General features: G+C 44.1%; 2 protein-coding genes across 4 annotated transcripts in view; both read left to right on the top strand.

The window, feature by feature from the left end:
• The window catches only part of kif26ba (kinesin family member 26Ba), a 135,915-nt gene that overhangs the window by 81,514 nt on the left and 31,359 nt on the right, over positions 1-23,042 (top strand). For all 3 annotated transcript variants that reach the window (XM_070554797.1, XM_070554798.1, XM_070554799.1), the window contains exons 6-9: positions 11,163-11,378; positions 12,045-12,138; positions 20,123-20,268; positions 20,446-20,562. In XM_070554797.1, coding sequence (XP_070410898.1) covers positions 11,163-11,378; positions 12,045-12,138; positions 20,123-20,268; positions 20,446-20,562 — 573 coding nt within the window. The remainder of the gene's footprint in view (positions 1-11,162; positions 11,379-12,044; positions 12,139-20,122; positions 20,269-20,445; positions 20,563-23,042) is intronic.
• On the top strand, positions 1,381-9,518 carry LOC139071699 (uncharacterized). Its single transcript, XM_070554569.1, has 8 exons — positions 1,381-2,281; positions 2,454-5,833; positions 8,079-8,171; positions 8,277-8,344; positions 8,582-8,720; positions 9,044-9,076; positions 9,259-9,327; positions 9,405-9,518. Exons 2-8 carry the CDS (start codon positions 4,562-4,564, stop codon positions 9,516-9,518), a joined length of 1,788 nt encoding a protein of 595 aa, XP_070410670.1. The 5' UTR covers positions 1,381-2,281; positions 2,454-4,561.

Below are 23,042 nucleotides of genomic sequence, written 5' to 3' on the forward strand. Positions count from 1 at the left end.
TTCTGGCGATGTCTCTGTTGCCGTTGCTGTTATAATGAAGAGCAGCATGCAGCAATGTGAAATAGAAAATCAGGGGAAAAAAAACATGGTCACAAGTCCACACACACACACACACACACACACACACACACACACACACACACACACACACACACACACACACACACACACACACACACACACACACACACACACACACTCACTCAATAATACTTGCCTTGTGTACATGCCCAGGTACGTGAACCCCGTATGATTCGGTGCAAATTTCAGGATCAGGGAATGGAATGCTTCAAGTGAATATGTCTGATGCTGTGGTGACAGCTGTCTGACATCTTTCACAAACAATGGCCGGCACGCTACTTGTTCCAGTTTAACTGTTGAACTTGATCCTGTCGGTCACCGAAAGATACATTGAAATAAATCACACATAATTATAGAACTTCTCCTAGGGTGTGTCCATCAGTTACCTGGAATTAGCCATTGTTTGTTCCGGCCCTGTCCTACCAGTGGAGGGTGGAGACAAGATGGGAACAGTTGTGTTCCATGTTTGTGAATGTCTTGTGCATGGTTCACCAGTGATTTCCACTTAGCTTCCATTAAATCTGGATTTGCATCGGGTGTGGATGCTACTGGCCAGTAGAGGTGGTTAACAATGGACTGCTTCCACATCGCCAAATCCTCACAACCGCTCTCTCTGCTGACAGTGTCCAGTTTCTTGGCCAAACCTAGAAAAGTCATAAAGAAATATTGTGCATTCCTAAAAGAAACTAACTGAGCATTTAAACCGTAACATGAAAATTGTGATTTACATCTGTAATAGTGACACATGTTAAAATATTACCCTTTCCACAACGCCAGACATCATAGAAGTGCCTTGTTCCTTGTGGTCCAAGTTGTTCTCTGACCCACTTTGCAACCTGTCGATTGCGATCCGTTACGAGTACATCGACACTCATGTCATTATCTGAGAAGAGCCTGATGCTCCGCTTCAGCCATCATGTTTAACATTGATTATCTTGTTTAGACACTAACAACATAATGGTATCTGCCTTTCTAGTGAAAGTTAAAGGGCATCTTTCATTTTAAACACGTTGAAGTGCTTATATAGTAATATTCCTAAACTTTATATTTTCATTGAATAAAAGGAAGATATTAGAAAATAAAACCAGTTAATAATGATCCAACTCTGCTTACCTAGTTAATCCGGTTTAAAACAGCGCCTCTAGCTGGAAACCGGAAGTGACACACACGGGGGAAAACATTTCTGATTCCACTAAGCAATGGATTCACATCAGCAGGACGAGGCGTCAGAATTTGAACACGAATTTACAGTTATTTATAATATTATAAATAACTGTAAATTCGTGTTCAAATTCTGACGCCTCGAAGGCGCACAGCCATACAGTTTTGAGCCAGCAGCAAGAGGGAATTTCATGGTGAAAGAAGACCTAAACGTTGGAACTTCAAAATGCACACAGACTTGGAAATGCTACCTGGTAGGAGCATGTTTTATTCTTAAAGACATTTAGACAGAAAATGTCCTCTGACAGATTCCATCAAATACCTAGCCACATAACTTAAAGAAATACTAAACTCAAATTAAAAATGGTTAATTTATACAAAGTTTGGGTCAAAGTTCTTCATAGCCCTAGCACCTTTTTGTTAAATTAGCTTTGTTTCATTAGCTGTTATTATATTAGCCTAGCCTGGTAAGCCATCCATGTGAAAATATCCTTGTGATTCAGCAAAAATGATTCTAGGCTGATGACATTATTCATAATCCCTCCACAACCCTTTTCATATAGTTTGGGATTCTGGTTGTACAAATGAAATGTTGCAGATCTAATGTCCCAAAAAGTCTCCACCTTAAAACTGTGACCTATTGTAGCTTTACTTAATTTATTTGTAATTTTAACAATAAGTTACTTGTGCTGTATGAATGACAGTAATTGGCCACAATGTAATGCTCTGTGGGATAAAGTTTTCTGTCAAGATTCAGTCATGCTCATTCTCTTATTTCATTTGCTTATTTTTTTTTACTGCATATTAGGTGTGGGTGTGGCCAGTGTGGGCCGATGGTCAGCATTATTCACAGCATTTGTTATCAGGAACTGGAACCATTCAGGGAGCTCTTGTTGATTCTGGACCCACCAGTACCACATCTCCTCTGTGTAACGGGCCATCCTGGATTTGAGGGCTGCTGCTTGAATCCTTTTGTGTTGATGCCAACTTATCAAGCATTTAAGGAGCAACATGGACCCCTACATCTGCAGTTCAATGAGTAAGAACATATTGATCCACTAATGTCATAAGTATGAAGTTTAGCAACGGTGCATCACTGTCATCATCAATATTGGACAAAATGCTACTGAAAATAGTCATTAAAATGTTCCTACTAACAACAAAAGACAAATCTGTAACATTGCTGACAATTCCACCTCTTCATTTTGCAGAAATTATCATTATGTTGCTTATAGACAGATGATCCGATGGACACATGGCATCATTGGGCAACACTTCTGCCATCTTGTGTGGTGAACGCCATCAGAGCAGCCTTCCCAGATGAAGCTGGACACTACAAAGGCTTCCAGTGACCGAGTCTGGACTAGTGTGGCTCAGAAACTATTACTTTGTACATAATCCAACGGGAAAATGTTAGAAATTGCTGCTTGTAATCCACTGACTTGAAACAGACATTAAATGATGTCATTCCTGATCTTGGTCAATGCAAAACATCTTCTGACTGACAAAGTTTTTACAAATTGTAAAGTTTTTTTTACAACCCCACTGACAGTCTAGCTGTTTGTGTGTGTAAGTACAACAGAGTGAAATGAGAAAATAAAAGGTGGGTTCATCTATAGTGAAAAATAAGCAATGTGAGTAAAATAATGAGGTGTCTAGTGATTTTATGAATGTTGAATTTTACAAAAGGTTTGTATAAAAAGTTTATACAAAATGTTATATAACAACCGGCGTACTATGGAAAACAGATCACGTGAGATTATTATTGACTTTTCTAGCCCACCTGTTGGGATTTTATATATATATGATTTTTTAAATTTATATTTCAATTACCATGCCACACCACATGTCTGACTTTACGAAAAAGCATAATAAAATGTTTTAAAATGTTTTACAATTTTTAGTTGGGTAAGCACCTAGAGAAAGAATGGACAAAGGAGATTAAAAATCTGAAGGCGCTCGAAAAGCTGGATCCAGACAGCTCCAACATTGTAAAAGTAATTGATTGGTGGGAGTATGAACACAGAACATTTTTATCATTTGAGCTTCTGCATTCAGATCTGAAGCATGTCATGGCATAAAGAAACTTTCAGCCATTAGAAATATCCAAAATCAGAGAAGTTGCCCAAAAAATTCTTGTTTCTCTAAAGGCACTTGGGAAAAGTTCATTGAAATATTAAACCAAGCAATATTAGACTGACTCAGCCATGCTATGTAGACTGTGACCACTTAAATGTGAAGCTGTTGGACTTTAGTCATGCGTCAACATCAACTAATGAAACAGAAGAATATGGGTCACAGCGTACGTTCTACAAGCCTTTTGAGATGATGGTGGGTCTTCCATTAGGCAGGGCGATAGATATGTGGGGTCTTGGCTGCACCTTAGTGTCATGGTCTGCGTCTGCTCCTTCCTTCATGTGCCTCCTGGTGTTTCTCCATCCTCTCTAGGTGCTCCTTTTGTGTCTTCTAGCGCCCTCATGTGTCATATCTGCGTCTTCCTCACGTGTCTCCTGGTGTTCCCCATTTGCCCTCTAGGTTTTCCTCCTCAGACATCCCTTTCCCAGGTCCTGTGCTCTCTTGGCCCCCTCCTAGCCACGCCCCTGTTGTTTCTTTCTGTAGTGTTTTCCTTTAGTGTCAGCTTCCCCTTAGTATTTTAGTCATGGTTCATGCTTTCTGGTCTTTTGTTTTTCTCTTAGGTCATTTTCCTTTGTTACAGCCTTTCATTATTTAGTGTGTTTTTCCCACCAGTGTTTTCTTCCTCCTCCCTGAGTTAGTAATTGTGTTCACCTGGTCCCTCTCCCCACACACCTGCAATTATCTCCCTCTCATCTTCCCAGTCTATTTAAGCCCTGTCTTGTCTCTGTGTTGTTTTCGGTCCATTGTATGTTTGTCAGCGTTGTTTCGTGCTCTAGTTGAGCTTATGTCTCCAGGTTTGGTGCTCTCAGTGAGCTTTTGTTTTTGTTACCAGGGTTTTTGGACTTTTGGCTTGCTGCCTTTGGATTTTTTTTTGTTCGTCCTGCAAAATAAAGCATATTTAATTTACATCATCTCCAGCCTCGTGTCATCCTGGGTTTCTGCATATTTGGGTCCTAAACATCCTCAAGACGTGACACTTAGCGCTGCACCTTAGCTAACTTATATCTTGGTCATGACTTGTTTCCTCGGTCTGAGTGTGATGCCATGAGCCTAATGTTGCAATTGCAAGGTAAGCCCAAGAATTTGCTACTAAAATTGGTCAAATTAAAGGAAAAGTTTTTCATTGAATATGAAAAAGGTCTTAGGTGAAGGGTGAGACAAAGAACGGTTCGAAGGATCTTTCATGGCGGTTAAAACGAAGAGTCGGAGTACCCGGCCCGGAGGGTTACCGGGGTCCCACCCTGGAGCCAGGCCTGGGGTTGGGGCCCGTGAGCGAGCGCCTAGTGGCCGGGCTTTCGCCCATGGGGCCCGGCCGGGCCCAGCCCGAACCGGATACATGGGCTCGTCCAACTGTGGACCCACCACCCGCAGGAGGAACATGAAGGGTCCGGTGCAATGCGAATCGGGTGGCAGACCAAGGCGGGAGCCTTGGCGGTCCAATCCCCGGACAAGAAAACTAGTTTTTGGGACATGGAACGTCACCTCGCTGGCGGGGAAGGAGCCGGAGCTTGTGGCAGAGGTTGAGCGGTACCGGCAAGATATAGTCGGACTCACCTCAACACATTGCATTGGCTCTGGAACCCGAGACCTGGAGAGGGGTTGGACACTCTACTTTGCTGGAGTTGCTCCGGGTGAGAGGCGGAGGGCTGGGGTTGGCTTTTTGTTAGCCCCGAGACTCTCTGCCTGTGTGTTGGGGTTTACCCCGGGGGACAAGAGGGTAGCTTCCTTGCGCCTTCGGGTCGGGGAACGGGTCCTGACTGTTGTTTGTGCTTATGGGCCAAATATCAGTTCAGAGTACCCACCCTTTTTGGAGTCCCTGGGACGAGTGCTAGATAGTGCTCCATCAGGGGACTCCATTGTCCTGCTGGGGGACTTCAATGCTCACGTGGGCAATGACAGCTTGACCTGGAGGGGTGTGACTGGGAGGAACGGCCCACCTAATCTGAACTCGAGCGGTGTTTTGTCATTGGACTTCTGTGCAAGCCGCAGTTTGGCCATAACGAACACCATGTTCGAACATAAGGATGCCCACCGGTACACTTGGTACCAGGGCAGCCTAGGTCACAGGTCGATGATAGATTTTGTAGTCATATCATCTGACCTGCGGCCGTATGTTTTGGACACCCGAGTGAAGAGAGGGGCGGAGCTGTCAACTGATCACCACCTGGTGGTGAGTTGGATCAGATGGCAAGGGAACATGCCGCGTAGACCTGGCAGACCCAAACGCATAGTGAGGGTCTGCTGGGAACGCCTGGCAGAAGAACCTGTCAAGACGGTCTTCAACTCCCACCTCCGGCAGAGCTTTGACCACGTCCCGAGAGCAGTGGGGGACATTGAGTCCGAGTGGGCCTTGTTCCACTCTGCGATTGTCGAGGCGGCTGTTGCTAGCTGTGGTCGTAAGGTGGCCGGTGCCAGTCGTGGTGGAAACCCCCGTACCCGCTGGTGGACACCAGAGGTTCGGGGAGCCGTCAGGCGGAAGAAGGAGGCCTACAGGGCGTGGCTGGTCTGTGAGTCTCCGGAGGCAGCAGACAGGTACCGGATAGCCAAGCGGGGTGCAGCAGTGGCAGTTGCCGAGGCAAAATCTCGGGCATGGGAGGAGTTTGGTGAGGCCATGGAGAAAGACTATCGATCGGCTCCAAAGAGGTTCTGGCAAACTGTCCGGCGCCTCAGGAGAGGAAGGCAGCAACTCGCTCACACTGTTTACAGTGGGGATGAGGAGCTGCTGACGTCAACTGAGGCTATAGTCGGACGGTGGAAGGAATACTTTGAGGAGCTCCTCAATCCCACCAATGCGCATTCCGAGGAGGAACCAGAGCTGGGAGGCCTGGGGATGGACTGTCCGATCTCGGGGGCAGAAGTTGCTGAGGTAGTCAAACAACTATACAGCGGCGGAGCCCCGGGGGCGGATGAGGTTCGTCCTGGGTATCTCAAGGCTATGGATGTTGTAGGGCTGTCATGGTTGACACGTCTCTACAACATTGCGTGGTCATCGGGGGCAGTTCCTAGGGAGTGGCAGACCGGGGTGGTGGTCCCCATCTTTAAGAAGGGTGACCTGAGGGTGTGTTCCAACTATAGGGGGATCACACTCCTCAGCCTCCCTGGAAAGGTCTACTCCAAGGTACTGGAGAGGAGGGTCCGATCGATAGTTGAATCTCAGATAGAGGAGGAGCAATGTGGTTTTCGTCCTGGCCGTGGAACTGTGGACCAGCTCTATACCCTTGCAAGGGTGATGGAGGGGGCATGGGAGTTTGCCCAACCAATCCACATGTGCTTTGTGGATTTGGAGAAGGCTTATGACCGTGTCCCCAGGGGCACCCTGTGGGGGACGCTCCAGGAGTATGGGGTGGGTGGCTTTCTGTTAAGGGCCATTCAGTCCCTTTACCAGAGGAGCGTGAGTTTGGTCCGCATAGCCGGTAGTAAGTCGGACCTGTTCCCAGTGAGGGTTGGACTCCGCCAGGGCTGCCCTTTGTCACCGGTTCTGTTCATCACTTTTATGGACAGAATTTCTAGACGCAGCCGTGGTGTGGAGTGTGTCGAGTTCGGTGGCAGGAGAATCTCGTCTCTGCTTTTTGCGGATGATGTGGTCCTCCTAGCTTCATCCTGCTCTGACCTTCAGCTCTTGCTGGGTAGGTTCGCGGCCGAATGTGAAGCAGCTGGGATGAGGATCAGCACCTCCAAATCTGAGACCATGGTTCTCGACCGGAAAAGGGTGGCTTGCCACCTCCGGGTCGGGGGAGAGGTCCTACCTCAAGTGGAGGAGTTTAAGTATCTCGGGGTCTTGTTCACGAGTGAGGGTAGGAGGGATCGGGAGATCGACAGGCGGATTGGTTCGGCGTCTGCAGTGATGCGGATGCTGAGCTGATCTGTCGTGGGGAAGAGGGAGCTGAGCCAGAAAGCCAGGCTCTCGATTTACCGGTCGATCTACGTCCCAATCCTCACCTATGGTCATGAGCTTTGGGTAATGACCGAAAGAACGAGATCGCGGATACAAGCGGCCGAAATGAGTTTCCTCCGTAGGGTGGCCGGGCTCAGCCTTAGAGATAGGGTGAGGAGCTCGGACATTCGGGAGGGACTCGGAGTAGAACCGCTGCTCCTCCGGATCGAAAGGAGCCAGTTGAGGTGGTTTGGGCATCTGGTCAAGATGCCTCCAGGACGCCTCCCCGGGGAGGTGTTTCGGGCATGTCCTGCCGGCAGAAGGCCCCCGGGTCGACCCAGGACACGTTGGAGAGGTTACATCTCCAATCTGGTCCGGGAACGCCTTGGGGTCCTGCCGGAGGAGCTGGTGGACAAGGCCGGGGAGAGGACGGCCTGGAGCTCCCTAATTGGGATGCTGCCCCCGCGACCCGGACCCGGATAAGCGGAGGAAGACGAAGACGAAGACGAAAAAGGAAAAACCTGGAGGTTTAAAACATGAGGAATTCATTAATCAGAAGAAAAAACTATTCTGCAGAAGTACTCACAAACACACTCACGAATCTTTTGAAGATTTGTTTCAAGTCCCCACATTACCTGAAGACCTGGAAAACTCAGAAGATGTCATAGAATTTCTAGATTTACTCAAGAAAATGTTGGATCTGGATCCAAATAAGCGAATAACCCCCACTAAAGCTCTAAAACACAGATTTATATATATGAAATCTGCCTTTCCTAACAAGGATAATGAATCTCCAGGTAAATTCAGTGTGAAAGACACCCTACAGACACCAGCAAAACGCTTTTGTAAGTTTGTGAGAAAAGTGTTTCGCAAGACCGCCTGTCTGGGTGAGCCGAAAACAGTACCTCAGCAAAAAGAGGTAAGAATAAAAAACACATTTTACTAGAGAAAATGACTGACTCAGTCTACAATTGTAGAAAAACCTCGTCCAATCAATGTGCACATCCTGTTCTCACCTTTCTAGGGGTGGCACCCCTTGGGGGCACCACTGCATGGCAGAGGTAAAAAGAGCAAAGGACAAGCCACAGAACTGTTGGATACATGCTGCCATCTTTTTCCCAGTTTGTTTTAGCACGAACAGCAAAATCACACATGATGATGGGATGAGATGCCCAGAACGAAACACTCCCTGTAGTAACGCACTGCTGGGAATGCGCTGAAAGCACATCTATTATAATTACAAATTCAAAGGAAAGGCTGGATCAGAGATAAAATGAGGAGCTCCATCAACCAACTTATAGTAAAGCATCTGTTTCTCCTCATTGAAAGTACTCTCCTGAGGTGGTTCATGCATCCGATTAAGATGCACCCTGGTTCCCCAGCAGTACACTCCATCTCAGATCCTGATTTTTCTATGGATTACATACCCTCTGCTACCTGGGAACATTTTGGGATGCCTCAGGAGAAGGTGGAGAGTGCTGCTGGGGAAAAGGAACATATGTCACACCTTGGATTAGGAGTGAACAGTCAATGAATGGATAACATAGTTCTTCAGATGTTTTATGCTGGATTCTTCTTATGAGAAACATAAAATAGCATTATTGTTTATACCTTGATTCTGCATTCACACACACACACACACACACACACACACACACACACACACACACACACACACACACACATGCACCTTTTAAGCTGAAAAACATGAGGACAAAATGGAGTTTCGAGGAGGACTACTTCATGAGTTACATCTTGTCTAGTGTGCAGTGGTGAAATGTTTCCCTCTAGGGTCTCACTGATGTGATGAGCTTCTTTATTGGGGTCAGCGGTGGGCCTAGCAATACATCTGAGTGAATGCTAGAGCCAGAGTGTGTGATTGTGTGTGTGCATGTGTTGAGATGTGATGTGATATTTCATTTGAAACTCCTGACCAAACCTGTTGTTTCTGAAGTCACACAGGTGGCACTGTCATTGTATTCTGAGAACGTCTTTGCTTGTGTTAGGCCTTCATAACCGAATCCCTCATATTCACTTACTCATCTGACAAAAAGGCACTTTTCTTACACAAACACGTATGTAACAAAAGGAGCTCATCACTAAGAACAACCACTTTAAACCATCCATTTTCTATGCCTGCTTGTCCGTGCAGGATCATGGGGGGCTGGTGCTTATCTCCAGCAGTCCCCGGGCAAAGAGGCGGGGTACACCCTCTACAGGTTGCCAGACCATCACAGGGCAACACAGGGACACACAAGACAAATAACGAAGCACACAGTCACACACACCTAAGGGCAGTTTTTGGTTGTGCTGCACAACCAGTAGGCTTTGATCACTGGACCGCAAGGACCTGCTGGAGGTGTAGGGACAGATGAGATCACCAATGTATGATGGTGCTTGTCCATGTAATGCCCTATATCACATGATCTTGAAATTAAACCTGAAGTTAACCAGCAATCAGTGAGGCTGGAGGAGAAGTGGGGTGACGTGGGTGTACTTTGACGATTTGGTCAGAAGCCGAGCGAATCGGTATTCCAGACCACCACGGTTCAGGGAGGTTTTGCTCAAACTACTGAAAAGCAAGTTGCAGTAGTCTAATGTAAAATGTAAATGGCCTGTATTTGAAACAGTGCCTTCTAGAGTCCTGGAACCCCTCAAGGTGCTTTACAACACAATCAGACATTGACCCATTCACACCCTGGCGTGATGAGCTGCATTGTAGCCACAACTTCCCTGGGGCACACTGACAGAGGCGAGTCTACCGTGCACAGGTCTGAACACCACCAGCAGGCAAGGTGGGTTAAGTGTCTTGCCCAAAGATACAAAGACAGACTAAGCGGGGCTCGAACCGGCAACCTTCTGTTTACGGGGCAAGCACTTAGCTCCTGTACCATCGTCACCCATGTGGAGTGAGGAGATAAAGATGCGGATATTGATCTCAAGAGTGTGACAGAATGGAACTCAGCAATGTTCCTGAGATGGAAGGATGAAGAGCAAACAAGAGAGCTGACATGAGAATCCAGAGTTAGAGCTGGGTCAAAGGTCACGCCAAGATTCCTGACACCAATATTCTTCATGAGGATCTCAGTCTTGACATCAGTAAGGCTGTGATAAAGTCACTGGGAGACACATGAGCAAGAGGAAAGAGGAGGATAAATAGAGCAACAATAAATCGCCTCAAACTTGAAAACATCTGTAAGTAACTCAGAAACGTGTTTATGTGTTGAGATGTTCTGAAACTCACTCAGATTAGATGACACAGCGCTTTGCTCCTGCTGATATCGAACAAAACAACAGCTGCTGTCGGGCGGCAAATTGTGTCTGCTAATACTTTGTGACTGAAGTGGGAGGAGAGGAGGAGCGAGAAGTAGAGAGAAAGCTAAAACTGGATTCCTGCAATTCAGGCTTTTGATGTGTGGCAGCGAGCTGAGGAGGTGAAAAGAAAAATAGGAAGGGATTAAGAATAGGAGGGAGAGATTATTGAGGAGTGACAGGTGAAGGAGGAGAAGGGATCAGGGTGGTAGAATAACTCCTGCTGAAGAAAAGGATGAGAGCGTGTACTATCAATGTAGTACTAAAAAACAGAATTATGTGCTTCTTTAGAAGGTGTTTATCACAGTCAAGGTGAGGAAAAATGCCTTCTGGCAACAATTCTTCACAGAAATCCTCAGAACAAACCTTCAGATCTTTTACAAGTGAGGCAGAACTGAATAATCATGGTGAGAAATGTTCAAAACAGCGAAACAATTCGGATTGAACACTGGAGGTGTAAAGGCATTGTTTTAAAGTTTTGTGTGTCGCAAAACAATCAGTTTTACATTTCTGATGGATTTTGTTGTTTGTCAAAAGTGAATTATTCATCTTTAGTCTATTATTTGTTTCTCTGAGCTTTTGTTTGCTTTGTGTCCAGGTTAAGGTGATGGTGCGAGTGTGCCCAGTGTCTCGATCCAACGCAGCTGAGTCCAGTTCCTTCTTGAAGGTGGATGCCAGAAAGAAGCAGATCACCATCATGGACCCGTCAGCAAACCAGACACCAAGTGCTGCCTCACAGAAAAAAGCAGGAGCCAATCAGGTCCCACCCAAGATGTTCACCTTTGATGCTGCATTCCCACCTGATGCTTCCCAGGTGAGAGGAGAGTTTATAAAACGCACGGCTCGTAAGTTATTTAGGTATTAACCCTAGAACACACTACAAAACAAGGAATAGTTTCATGTTCATACAGAAAAATAACAAAATGTCTCTAAAATCGACCTAACACAGAGAGATCTGTGATATAACAAGCTTTAGCTTTAGCAGGATCAACTAAGACAACACATCAAGTTTCTTCATGCAGATTTTCTTCTTTTTTGTCTTTTTGGACAATAGATTTTCAGAAAGTTTAAAATGATCTGTTTTATGATGAAATAATGTTTCATGCACGCTACATTTTGCTTTTCTCATCAGTTTTCAGCACATGAAAAGCTTGAACATATAAAATGAAAACTAGATAAAATTTTAACTCGTAAAAGTTATTTTCTCCCGCATCTGGGTTTTATGTTAAGTTTTTATACTAAAATAAACCCAACTCTCACCAACGTTAGGATTTCCCAGAATTAGAAAAACATTTTCGTGCCACATGTGGTTTGGAGGCTAGCAGCTGAGCTTTAAGCTAGTAAGTCAAGACAGTAACTTTTTGATATTTAAAAACAAACAACTGTTAGTTTAAATTTGGCTAAAGCTAACACAGATTGAGGCCTTGCTAGATGTTTCTCTTTAGTTTTGACCTTGATCCTCCTATTTACGTATCATCAGGCCGAGGTGTGTGCAGGAACCGTCGCTGAGGTCATTCAGTCTGTGGTGAACGGCGCTGATGGCTGCGTCTTCTGCTTTGGACACTCCAAACTGGGTAACAAACTCCCTCACACCCATAAGCTACAGAAACAGAGCATGTGTGGCTCGTGAGTCATCCTTTATGCCTTTATGTGAGTGTCTGAGCATCAGTGTGTCAGTCCTTCACTCGGCCGACTCTCCTCTGGCCTCATCTATCAGAGACAGAAGAGGATTAGTGTCTGCTCAAGCTGAAAGCTTTCTCAGTCTGCTCTGACTGTTTCTGTCTTCCTTTTTCACTTTTTAATCCCTCTGAAGCTGATTCTTTTTTTTTTTTAGAGAAGCTGACTTAAAAAGGGTCAGGACCCCTCACTGCACACTGCAACACTGAACCCAGACACGTGCTGGCATGAACAAAGAGCCAACCACACAAACACAAAGTGACACACTCTTTTCCATCTGTGGACTGGCTCCTGTTGTGTTTATTCCCGTGTGTGCAGGCCATGTTATCCTGCTGAGTTTGTGATCTGCAGCATTCAGCTGAGTCTCCTCTAAGTGCAAGACAAAAGAGAGCAGCAGAGAATTAAAATGTGTCACTTCAGCACGTGTGACGATTTCACATAAACATACTTATACATCATACTTATGTGTACCTATCCCTGTTGATATGTCATATTTAGGATTATCTCTTAAAATCTGTTATTTATAAACAAATCGGAACTGAATCAAAATTCAGTTTGATTCAAATACATTTAAAATTTCATCATGCATCACTTTTATGTATCTATTATTCTGATCTATACATAGTATATCACTACCGTAAATCCTCTAATATTGGCCTGTATTCAATTAACTGCCGGGTATCATATTTTGGCCGGTGTCGGAGTCAGCGGAGGTGAGTAATGGCCGTTTTTTTATTGTGGCCGGGTGGAATGTGGTAACAGGCAAGTACCACGGGGGTGTGTGACTTTTTATGCCTGTCATCGACTAGTCACTGTCACGTGATAATGACCGGCAAGATGCAGTCCTCGCAAAAGACAGCAGCCTGCTGTCAGCAGGTGATGAGCTCCTGCACGTCGGGAGGCAACGCGCTGTGCCAGAGCGTCGGTACTGACACCCGCCGTAAAACAGACATTTAACCAAATTGTGACGTTTACTCTCTTGCAATTTAACATTCCCCTCACCCCCATCCTAACCTTAACCAGCTTGCGCATGCAAAGCTCTGATTGTTGATGCGCTCCAGACATCTGCGTCCTGAGCACGGCCACAGTAACATTATCAAATCAGGTGTCGCCACCTCAAAAACTAATTTAACACGCGATCGTTCATGTCGGTTCATTTCCTTTTATGTTTTCTGTCTTATTTGTGCCTGATGCTTTTCGCTGCTGTGGATCGGGGCGCATCACCTGTTTTGTCCTCGGTGACGCACCTAACTGATGAGGCCGGTGAGCACTCCGCTGTTTTTGCGGTTGGTAGATCTTTTAGAACTGCAGTTCAAAGGTAACTCATAAGGTGAATATATATGAACCCAGGTAGCAGTTTTTCTTTAGGATTGAGAGGAGATGCAGGAAGATAATAAACAGACAGGACAGAAAAATAGTCAAATAAAAACAAGTTAGTTTTTGTACCTGGTGGTTGAAACAAACAGACACCATTGAAGGTAATCAGAAGTGAGGAACAGAAAATGAAATAATTATTTTAATGTTTAGAACAGCAGGAACTCTGAAAGGCTGCAGGTGCATCAGTGAGTTTGCGGCCGCTGCGCAGGGGGAGGGGGGAGAAGGCTGAAGCAGAAACTACCGTTGTTAAAAGAAATGTGTTTAACTTTGAAAATGTGGGCGCAATTTTAATTGTCAAAAACTCCAGTGAACCATTAGTTAATTTTGCTCAAATAGAAATTGAGGCCTGCCTCTAATTCTGGTCCTCCTTCCAATAAAGGCCTGGAGCTTGATGAGCTTGAGTCAAATACAGACCCGGGCCTGTATTAGAGGATTTACGGTAGTTATTTAACATGTAAGGTTCCTATCCATTCCTATTGGTTGATTTGATGGTTATATCAGTTTTGCATCATGTTACCCATAATGCACTGGGGCAACAGTCCACATCCTGTGATGCAGCTGCGATGAAAAATTCACACAAAGTACCTTCATTGTTCCCAGGAACACTAGTAATGAGAATTAAAACTTCTAAAAGTTGATAATAATCACTTTTTACACTAAATCACCATGAGCGCACAAGCTCCAAGAGTAACAACGATTCCCAAACACAAAGAAACACGTTTCTGCAAACAGATGTCCATAAAGAGTAAGAGAGCAGAACAATTTAGACAAGGATCAGAAGAACAGATGTGCACGTAACTGTCTTTATGCTCCAAATACACAAACACAACACACATCGCTAGTGCAATCCATCTCTAAATTCCTACATTTTGACCATTCAAATTCTAAATTATAACGCACTGTAAAACTTTCCTATAACTGGGACTAATGTCCCCACTAATTACTGGTGTTTGATTGTGTAAATTTAGCTGAGGAGGACTTTTATAGGCCTGAAACAGCAATCTACTGTTGATGGATTATGTTTAAAAGCAGTTTTAACTGTCACATTACTGCCGTGACCGGGCTTGTTTTAGCTTAAGTAGCTGCGCTGCAGTATAAGCAGATGAGATCATGCCTTGTGATCCTGCTCACCTAAGGTTGTGAATCTTAATGGGCTGCATGGAAACGAGATGATCTATTTTACTAATAAAATAGGGAAAGTCACAGAAAAAGCATTAATCCTCAACTCTGTGGCTAAAATTGCTCACAGGAGATCAGAAACACATGAACGTTTGTACTTTGTTTTAATCTAGTAGGTCAACTGCGCATTTTAGTCTCTAATTCACAAAAAATGGAGATGTCTGAATCTGTAAGTAAGAAGCTAAACGTTATAAGCTCACATTAAAGTCACTTCAGAATGAACATTTTTTATTACTTTCCATTATTTATGAAAAAAATAGTTTAAAATTTGAAATACTCAACTGTACTTTATTTATAAATCACGCCTTACAGGCAAACAGATGCCACCAAGGCGCTACACAGATCAAGTAAAAACATAAAACATTAGGTCCAGAAAATAAAAACATTGTATCACAAGATACAGATAAAAAACACAGTGAATGCACGGATTGCTTTAAGTAAAACAAGAAAAACTAGTTAGAAAGCTTTAAAGACAGATCATAAAAGTAGGTTTTTAGCCTTGCCTTAAAAACCACAACAGAGGTGGAGGCCCTTATGCTGAGAGGAAGCTCGTTCCAAAGCTCAGGACCTGCCACAGCAAAGGCCCTATCACCACGCGTCTTTAGGCGTGTTCTTGGGACCGAGAGGAGCATGAGGTTCTCCGAGCGGAGTGACCGTGCAGGGGTGTACGGTTGAAGCAGTGACACCAATTAAGGAGGGGCCAAACCATTTAACGTTTTAAAAACCAGCAAAAGTATCTTAAAACGAATGCTTACATCAACGGGCAGCCAATGAAGCGCACCCAGGACAGGAGTAATGTGGTCATACTTGCGCCTGCCCTCTAAAAATCTTGCAGCAGCATTCTGCACCATTTGCAACCTGGCTATTGAGCCCTTGCTCACACCGAATAAAACAGAGTTACAGTAGTCCAATCGCACCGTGATAAAAGCATGGACTACCGCCCCAAGATCATGTCGTGACAGGAAAGGTTTGATCTTTGACAGCCGACGAAGGTGGAAAAAGGAGGAGGAGATCACTCCATTAATGTGGGAATCAAAACAATGGGCGCTACCAATATTAGTCACTGAAGCACTCAGCTGGCCATTAAATGACCCACAGTCAATTAGAGAAGAGTCAGAATGTCTGCTTGGAGCAAACATCATAGCTTCTGTTTTCTGATCATTTAGGCTCAGAAAATTTTCACACATCCAGGTCTTGATCTCCGTCAAGCAATTTGTAAGATTAGAAATAGAGAGACCACCTGATGTGTTCAGAGGCAGGCACAGCTGACAATCGTCAGCATGAAGGTGGAAGTGAACTCCAAGCTCACGACAGATATCACCTAAGGGCAGAATGTAAATAGAAAACAACAAAGGTCCCAATATCGAGACCTGTGGTACCCCCAGGGTAGATCAGAGTACTCTGAGGAATAACTTCCCATCCTTACACACATCTTTCTATTTGTCAGGTATGATCTGAACCAATCCAGGGCTAACCCAGAAATCCCGACATAATGATGGAGACGGTGAAGCAGCACTTCATGATCTATCGTGTCAAAGGCAGCCGTGAGGTCCAGCAGAAGTAACAACACAGAATTACCGCTATCAGTAGCTAGATAAGTCATTGAGTACTCTAACCAGTGCAGTCGCAGTGCTGTGTAGAGCTCTGAAGCCAGACTGGAAAATCTCAAAAATGGCATTCTCATCCATAAAAACCAAGAGCTGGTGGTAAACACATTTCTCTAGTACCTTACTTAAGACTGGAAGTTTAGAAATGGGCCTGTAGTTTGCAAACAGCAAAGCATCCAGTCCAGGCTTTTTGAGCAAAGGTTGAATAACCACCTTTTAAAAATCGTCAGGGACTATGCCAGATCATAGGCTCATGTTAATTGTGTGCAATATTAGAGGGGCGACTACTGGAAAGACTTCTTTAAAGAGGCGCGTAGGCATCACGTCATCTGGCGAGCCGCTCGGCTTAGCCTCCCCAACGATCTTGATCAAGTCCTCTAAACTAATTGGTTGAAATGCTACCAAACCTCTGATAGCAGTCACAGAAGGGCTGCATACCGGTGCCCTAGACATGGTAGCCTGGAGCGCAGCTACTTACCCCATAAAAAAGTCAAGGAACTCATCACACATTTTAGCTGAAGCCTGCACCACATGGTGATCATTCAATTTCAGATCTGAGTTAATTGCGGTATAAAGTACTCTGGTGTTATTTTAGTTTAAGGAAATGAGATTGGAATAGTATGCAAATTTCGCAGATCTAACTGCCTCTTGGTAAGATTTCCAACTGTCATGTAGAGCAATTAGGGAAACATGCAGATTATCCTTCTTCCATTGTCTCTCGTATCTTCTACATGTCCTTCTTGCAGCTCGAGTAGAGTCCGTCGACCATAAATTTACCGTACGCTTTCCCCTCCTGGGCCTTAACGGCGCAACAGTGTTAAGGATAGCCTCACAGGTCTCATTAAAGCAAGTAAGCAATCCATCCAGTGAGGACTCATCTGATAAATCAAAGAAGGCTTGTTCAAACAGCGAAGTGAAATGAGTTGCAGTGTCAGAGTTCACATGACGACTATACCTACTGGGGGCAACAGGTGCCAGCAAATTACTATGCAGAGTAGTCTCAAATAATATTGGATTATGCTCTGAAAAAACTGCATCCTTAATAGTCAGATTATCTACTGAACACCCCAGTGATAACACAAGACCCAGTGTGTGGCCACATTCCTGTGTGGCCCCATTAACCCACTGCGTAAAACTGAAAGAGTTCACTAGGCTGATGAAATCGGAGACTAAAGGTTTTCCAGGACAGCAGATATGAATATTAAAGACTCCCAGTAGCAATATCCGCTTGTATCCAGCAGCCCAGTTTGCTAGGACTTCTGAAAACTCCGGCAAACAATCCTTAGTGTATTTCAGGGGTCTATATACTACAGCACAAAGGATTAGTTGCAGGTGACCAAGTTCGAATAAGCACAGTTCAAAACTGGTATTAGGAGACCAGGACTGCAAGTGTTTCATGAACAATACATGAAATACATGAACAAATGTGTTGTTTATGTTGTTACTTAAGTAAAATAGAATAAACGACACTGAGCTTGGTTTTTGTGCTTACAGTAACATCTATGTAAGCTGTGTTAGCCAGTGAAAGAGCCAGAGACTTGACAGCCTGCAGCAGAGACGGAACTTCATGAAGCCGCAAATATATTCACACTCATAAACAAATACAAACAAACTCACCTGACTTGTTAAATAATAATAATAATAATGCATTGAACTTATATAGCGCTTTTCTAGACACCCAAAGACTCTTTCACACACTCTCACATTCACACACTGCTAGTGATGGTAAGCTACTTGTAGCCACAGCCGCCCTGGGGAGGTCTGACAGAGGCGAGGCTGCCATTTGGCGCCGTCGGCCCCTCTGACCACCACTAACACAGGCAAGTTGGGTGAAGTGTCTTGCCCAAGGACACAACAGCAGGATACCCCTGGCGGGAGCTGGAATCGAACCCATGACCCTCCGATCATGAGGCAACCCGCTCTACCACCTGAGCTACTGCTGCCCCAGTCCTGTGCATTATGGAAGTTTGGCAGCCAAAACATGTATAGAAATAATAAATGTCTTCTTCATACACTCTCCTGCAATGCCCTGGTCCTGTAGAATGAGCCCTGGCGTTTTTACTGTGATTGCCTGTTTTTCTGTAAAATCACAGAAAAAGAGAGCAGTCATCATGCTAAATTAAAACTTGTAATATCTCAGAAACCATAGCAGCACAAACGTCAGTTTCACCTGCACAAATCAGCACAAACAAAGCACTAAAACAGTAGACTGTTGTGGTCCATTTTGGAGCAGTTAGGAGTAGTCCGGGGGGGGGGGGGGGGGGGGGGAACCTATTAAATAAAGTTTAATATCTCAAAAACCATAGCAGCACAAACGTCAATTTTACCTGCACAAATCAGCTCAAACAAAGCACTAACCGAGCAGCCTATTTGCCTCCACTTTTGACGGGGGGGTCAGCTTCACAGAGCTCTGCTCGGGTCGAGTAGGCTGCTTCATGCACGTTCACGCTCAGGCATCCCTGTAGCATTTGCTATCAGTAGCTTTAGCAGCAGAGAGTGAGGTAGTGCCAACTCAGCGACTTTGTCGCTGTTCCAAACGCCTAGTGATGAACCTAGGTACATTTCTGAGGACCCTTAGCTATTTTCTTCTAGATATTTCCTGCAAATTAGCAACAAAATAGCCATTTTCACTCCGAACCGTTCTTTGAACGTTGTTTTGGCTGTAATCAAGGATATAAATATTACAGATACAAAAGACATCCTGGTTGGACTCTTGTGCAGGAGACCCAGGTTCGATTCTGGACGTGAACATAGTTTATTTAGAGTTTCCATTTTACATTAATGGTATATTTTTTTACAGTAAGATGCCCAAATTTTTATTTGAGACTCGCTGAACGGCATTGAATTCACAGATAAAAAAGATGTGGGTTCAACTTTCATTTAGAGACAATTTTTCAAGCAAGCGAATGGAATGATCTGAGCATGCAGGAAGACTGACCCATCTTAAACCTTTGTCGGCTGTGCTGAAGAGAAAGGTACAGAACCAAATTATTTAATTAATTAGCTGCGCATTCTCCTGTCCTCTGTCCTCCGGGCCACACACACACACACACACACACACACACACGGGACTGTCTCAGCTGTTATTTTCGTTAAGGAGTGTGCACGTACAGCATGCGCGCCTCGTGCACGAGCCTACTATTGAAGCTGCCGTTACGCTTTTGGCCTGAGGGGGCAATCGCAAGCATAAAAATTCAAAACTCCGTAAAGTCCCTTTAAATATGACAAATTAGACAAATTATTGTAAACTCTAACATATTCTTTATACATCATAAATATGCTACTTTTAATATTATTACAACGAAAGATATTGTTTTACTACTCAGCACATTTAGGCGGATCAATGTAAAATTACAGCCTAGCTGACAACCTCTCCCCGTCCCCTTTCAGAACAAACCAGGTACATTTTTCTACACGAACTACAGGAGTCAGGCTTTTGATGTCCTCTGTTTACCATGTGTATGATTGCTCATTGTGGTATATGGCTTTGTTTCTGTGTGTGTTTGATCTCCAACTCCTGACAGCCAGAGCAGGTATGGGAGGAGAATAATCATCACCTTGAGAGAGACAGATCTGGAAGCTCTGATACTCCGAGACATTCTTCACACTCACACATTTTCTCTCCCCTTTAGGGAGAATGGGTTTTTATGGCTTTCTTTGTGATAGATCTCCATCTTTCTGCTCACCCTTTTCTCTGTTTTGTTTTTCTGTCGTCTAGGAAAATCGTACACAATGATTGGCCGTGATGACTCGCTCCAGACTCTGGGTATTATCCCCTGTGCCATCTCCTGGCTGTTTAAGCTCATCAACGAAAGAAAGGAGAAAACAGGAGCGAGGTTCTCTGTTCGTGTCTCTGCTGTGGAGGTGAGTGATGAAACCTCAGCTGTTATGTGTCATTACTGACAGATTTCTCCCAAAAGGCCTCTGGCAGCAGAATCTGGTTTTACAGCCTTGATTAAATCATCAATCAGCTCAGTTATGTATTTTTGATTGATCTAGATAATAAACTTTAATATAAAATAAAAGTTAATTTCTGTTCAGGTGTGGGGAAAGGATGAGAACCTAAAGGATTTGCTGTCTGAGGTGGCGACGGGAAGCTTACAGGACGGGCAGTCACCTGGAGTTTACCTGTGTGAGGACCCCATCTGTGGCATGCAGGTACAAAAAAGTACACAACTCTAAATTTGCATTACTGGCATGTAGCTGCCAAACTAATTCAGCCTTCGGAGACTAGTATGAGCATTATCAAGGCTCTGTTTTGGGTTCACTCATGTTTCTACTGTACATACAGCCTTTGAACAGATAACTGATTCTTTTCATAACGTCTCTTATCACCTATATGCAGATGACATTCAGCTGTACTGCTCTTTTAAGGATTCTGAGTTCTATCAACTGTCTGAATTACAAGAGTGTCTATCAGCTATCACCAGCTGGCTAGAAAATAACTTCCTTCAGTTAAACTCTGAAAAGACTGAATATCTGATTAGTCAAAAACTTGGTAATTTTTCTTCTGCCGTCAAGGCAAACTTGAGGAATTTGGGTGTTGTTTTTGACCAATCAATGTCTCTTGAAGGCCACTCAAAAACTTTGTTCTGAAACTGTTTTTATCACTTAAGAAATATCTGCAAACTGTGAAGGTTGGTAGCAACACATGAACTTGAAATGGTTATCCATGCCTTTATCTCCTCCAGTCTAGATTAATGTAACACACTTTTCACATGTTTTAACAAAGAAGCCCTTGGCCTCCTTAAGTTGGTCCAGAACTCTGCAGCGAGGCTCCTAACTGGAGCAAAGAGAAGAGCACACATCACTCCTATTCTAATGTCTCTGCACTGGTTACCCATTAACTTTAGAATCCATTTTAAAATCCTGACTTCACTTTCAGGGCTCTACATAGTCTAGCTCCTCCCTATATTACTGAACTGTTAAAGTCTTATGGGCTTGACACACAGGAGGCGACATTGCCTCTCCTCCATTCATTTTCATGGAGACATGCGCGACAAAGCGATAATCGCGGGTCTCTCTCCTACTAAGCGAAAAACGCGAAAAATGTGCATGTGAAATTTTGCGCTCGTGCACGTGTCGTGCACAGGCGACACGATCCCAGAAAGTTGAAACATTTTCAACTTTTCATCGCTGTCGCTCGGACGAGGACCAATCAACGGAGGTTTCATTCACTGACGAATGAACGGACAGGATGCTCCGTACATCTCTGAGCAAACATGAAGGAGAAGTTGATTATTATTATGTTTTATATAGTAAAATCAGAAGTAAGATTTCACATAACTCTAGCAGCACCTTGTGAAACATCACATCTACCACTTTTTAAACTCTGAACCACTTAAATAACCTTAATTCCCTCCAACCTGACGCAGCCAAACAAAACAACGGAAGTTTCGATCTCGCCATGGAACAGAACGCGTAGGCGGCTTTGCCTCCCATGTGTAATAAAAGCGACGGCGACAAACGACCGCGATCAGCGAAATTTGTCGCTGTCGCTTTTATTACCTGACACACGGGAGGCGATCCGCGGCAGCGGCCAGCGGCAAAGCCGTCTACGCGTTCTGTTCCATGGCGAAATCGAAACTTCCGTTGTTTTGTTTGGTTGTGTCAGGTTGGAGGGAATTAAGGTTATTTAAGCGGTTCAGAGTTAAAAAAGTGGTAGATGTGATGTTTCACAAGGTGCTGCTAGAGTTATGTGAAATCTTACTTCTGATTTTACTATATAAAACATAATAATAATCAACTTCTCCTCCATGTTTGCTCAGAGATGTACGGAGCATCCTGTCCGCTCATTGGTCAGTGAATGAAACCTCCGTTGATTGGTCCTCGTCCGAGCGACAGCGATGAAAAGTTGAAAATGTTTCAACTTTCTTGGTTCGCGTCGCTGGGTCGCCTGTGCACGACACATGCACGAGCGCAAAATTTCACACGCACGTTTTTCGTGTTTCGCTTAGTAGGAGAGAGACCCGCGATTATCGCTTTGTCGCGCATGTCTCATTGAAAATGAATGGAGGAGAGGCGAAGTCGCCTCCCGTGTGTCAAGCCCTTTATGCTTCAACCCGAGCCCTCAGGTCCACACACCAGAACCTTCTAGAAGTTCCAAAGACCAGCTAAACTTGAGGTGATTGGTCCTTCCAAACTGTTACACCCTGACTTTGTAATGATCTTCCTTTATCCATACGTAGCATTGACAGTCTGGACACTTTTAGAAAACAGCTGAAGACCCTTTGATTTAAAGCTGCTTTTACATAAATCTTTTGTTTTCTTATTTTTAACTCTAATTTGTAATCATCTTTCATTTATTTTCCTTAATTTTTTTGTTAAACTATTTCTGTTTTGAGATCATTATGATTTTATGACTTAGTTTTATTTTGTTTCGATCTCTGTGAAGCACTTTGTGATTCTATGTCTGTGATAAGTGCTACATAAATAAAATGTACTTAATTATCAAGTGTTTATTTTTATTTTTTCATTTCTTGAACTTTTCAGCCTCCAGCTGCTAGATTTTTGTTCTTTTAAGGTGAACAGCTTACACAAACTCTGACCTCGGAGGAGGTCTTCGTAAATCACTATCCTGCATGTTTTAGGTGTTTCTCTGCTCCAATACACCTCATATAAAGCATGACATGAAGTAA

Source organism: Nothobranchius furzeri, chromosome 9 (assembly GCF_043380555.1).
Source record: "Nothobranchius furzeri strain GRZ-AD chromosome 9, NfurGRZ-RIMD1, whole genome shotgun sequence".
NCBI lineage: Eukaryota > Metazoa > Chordata > Actinopteri > Cyprinodontiformes > Nothobranchiidae > Nothobranchius > Nothobranchius furzeri.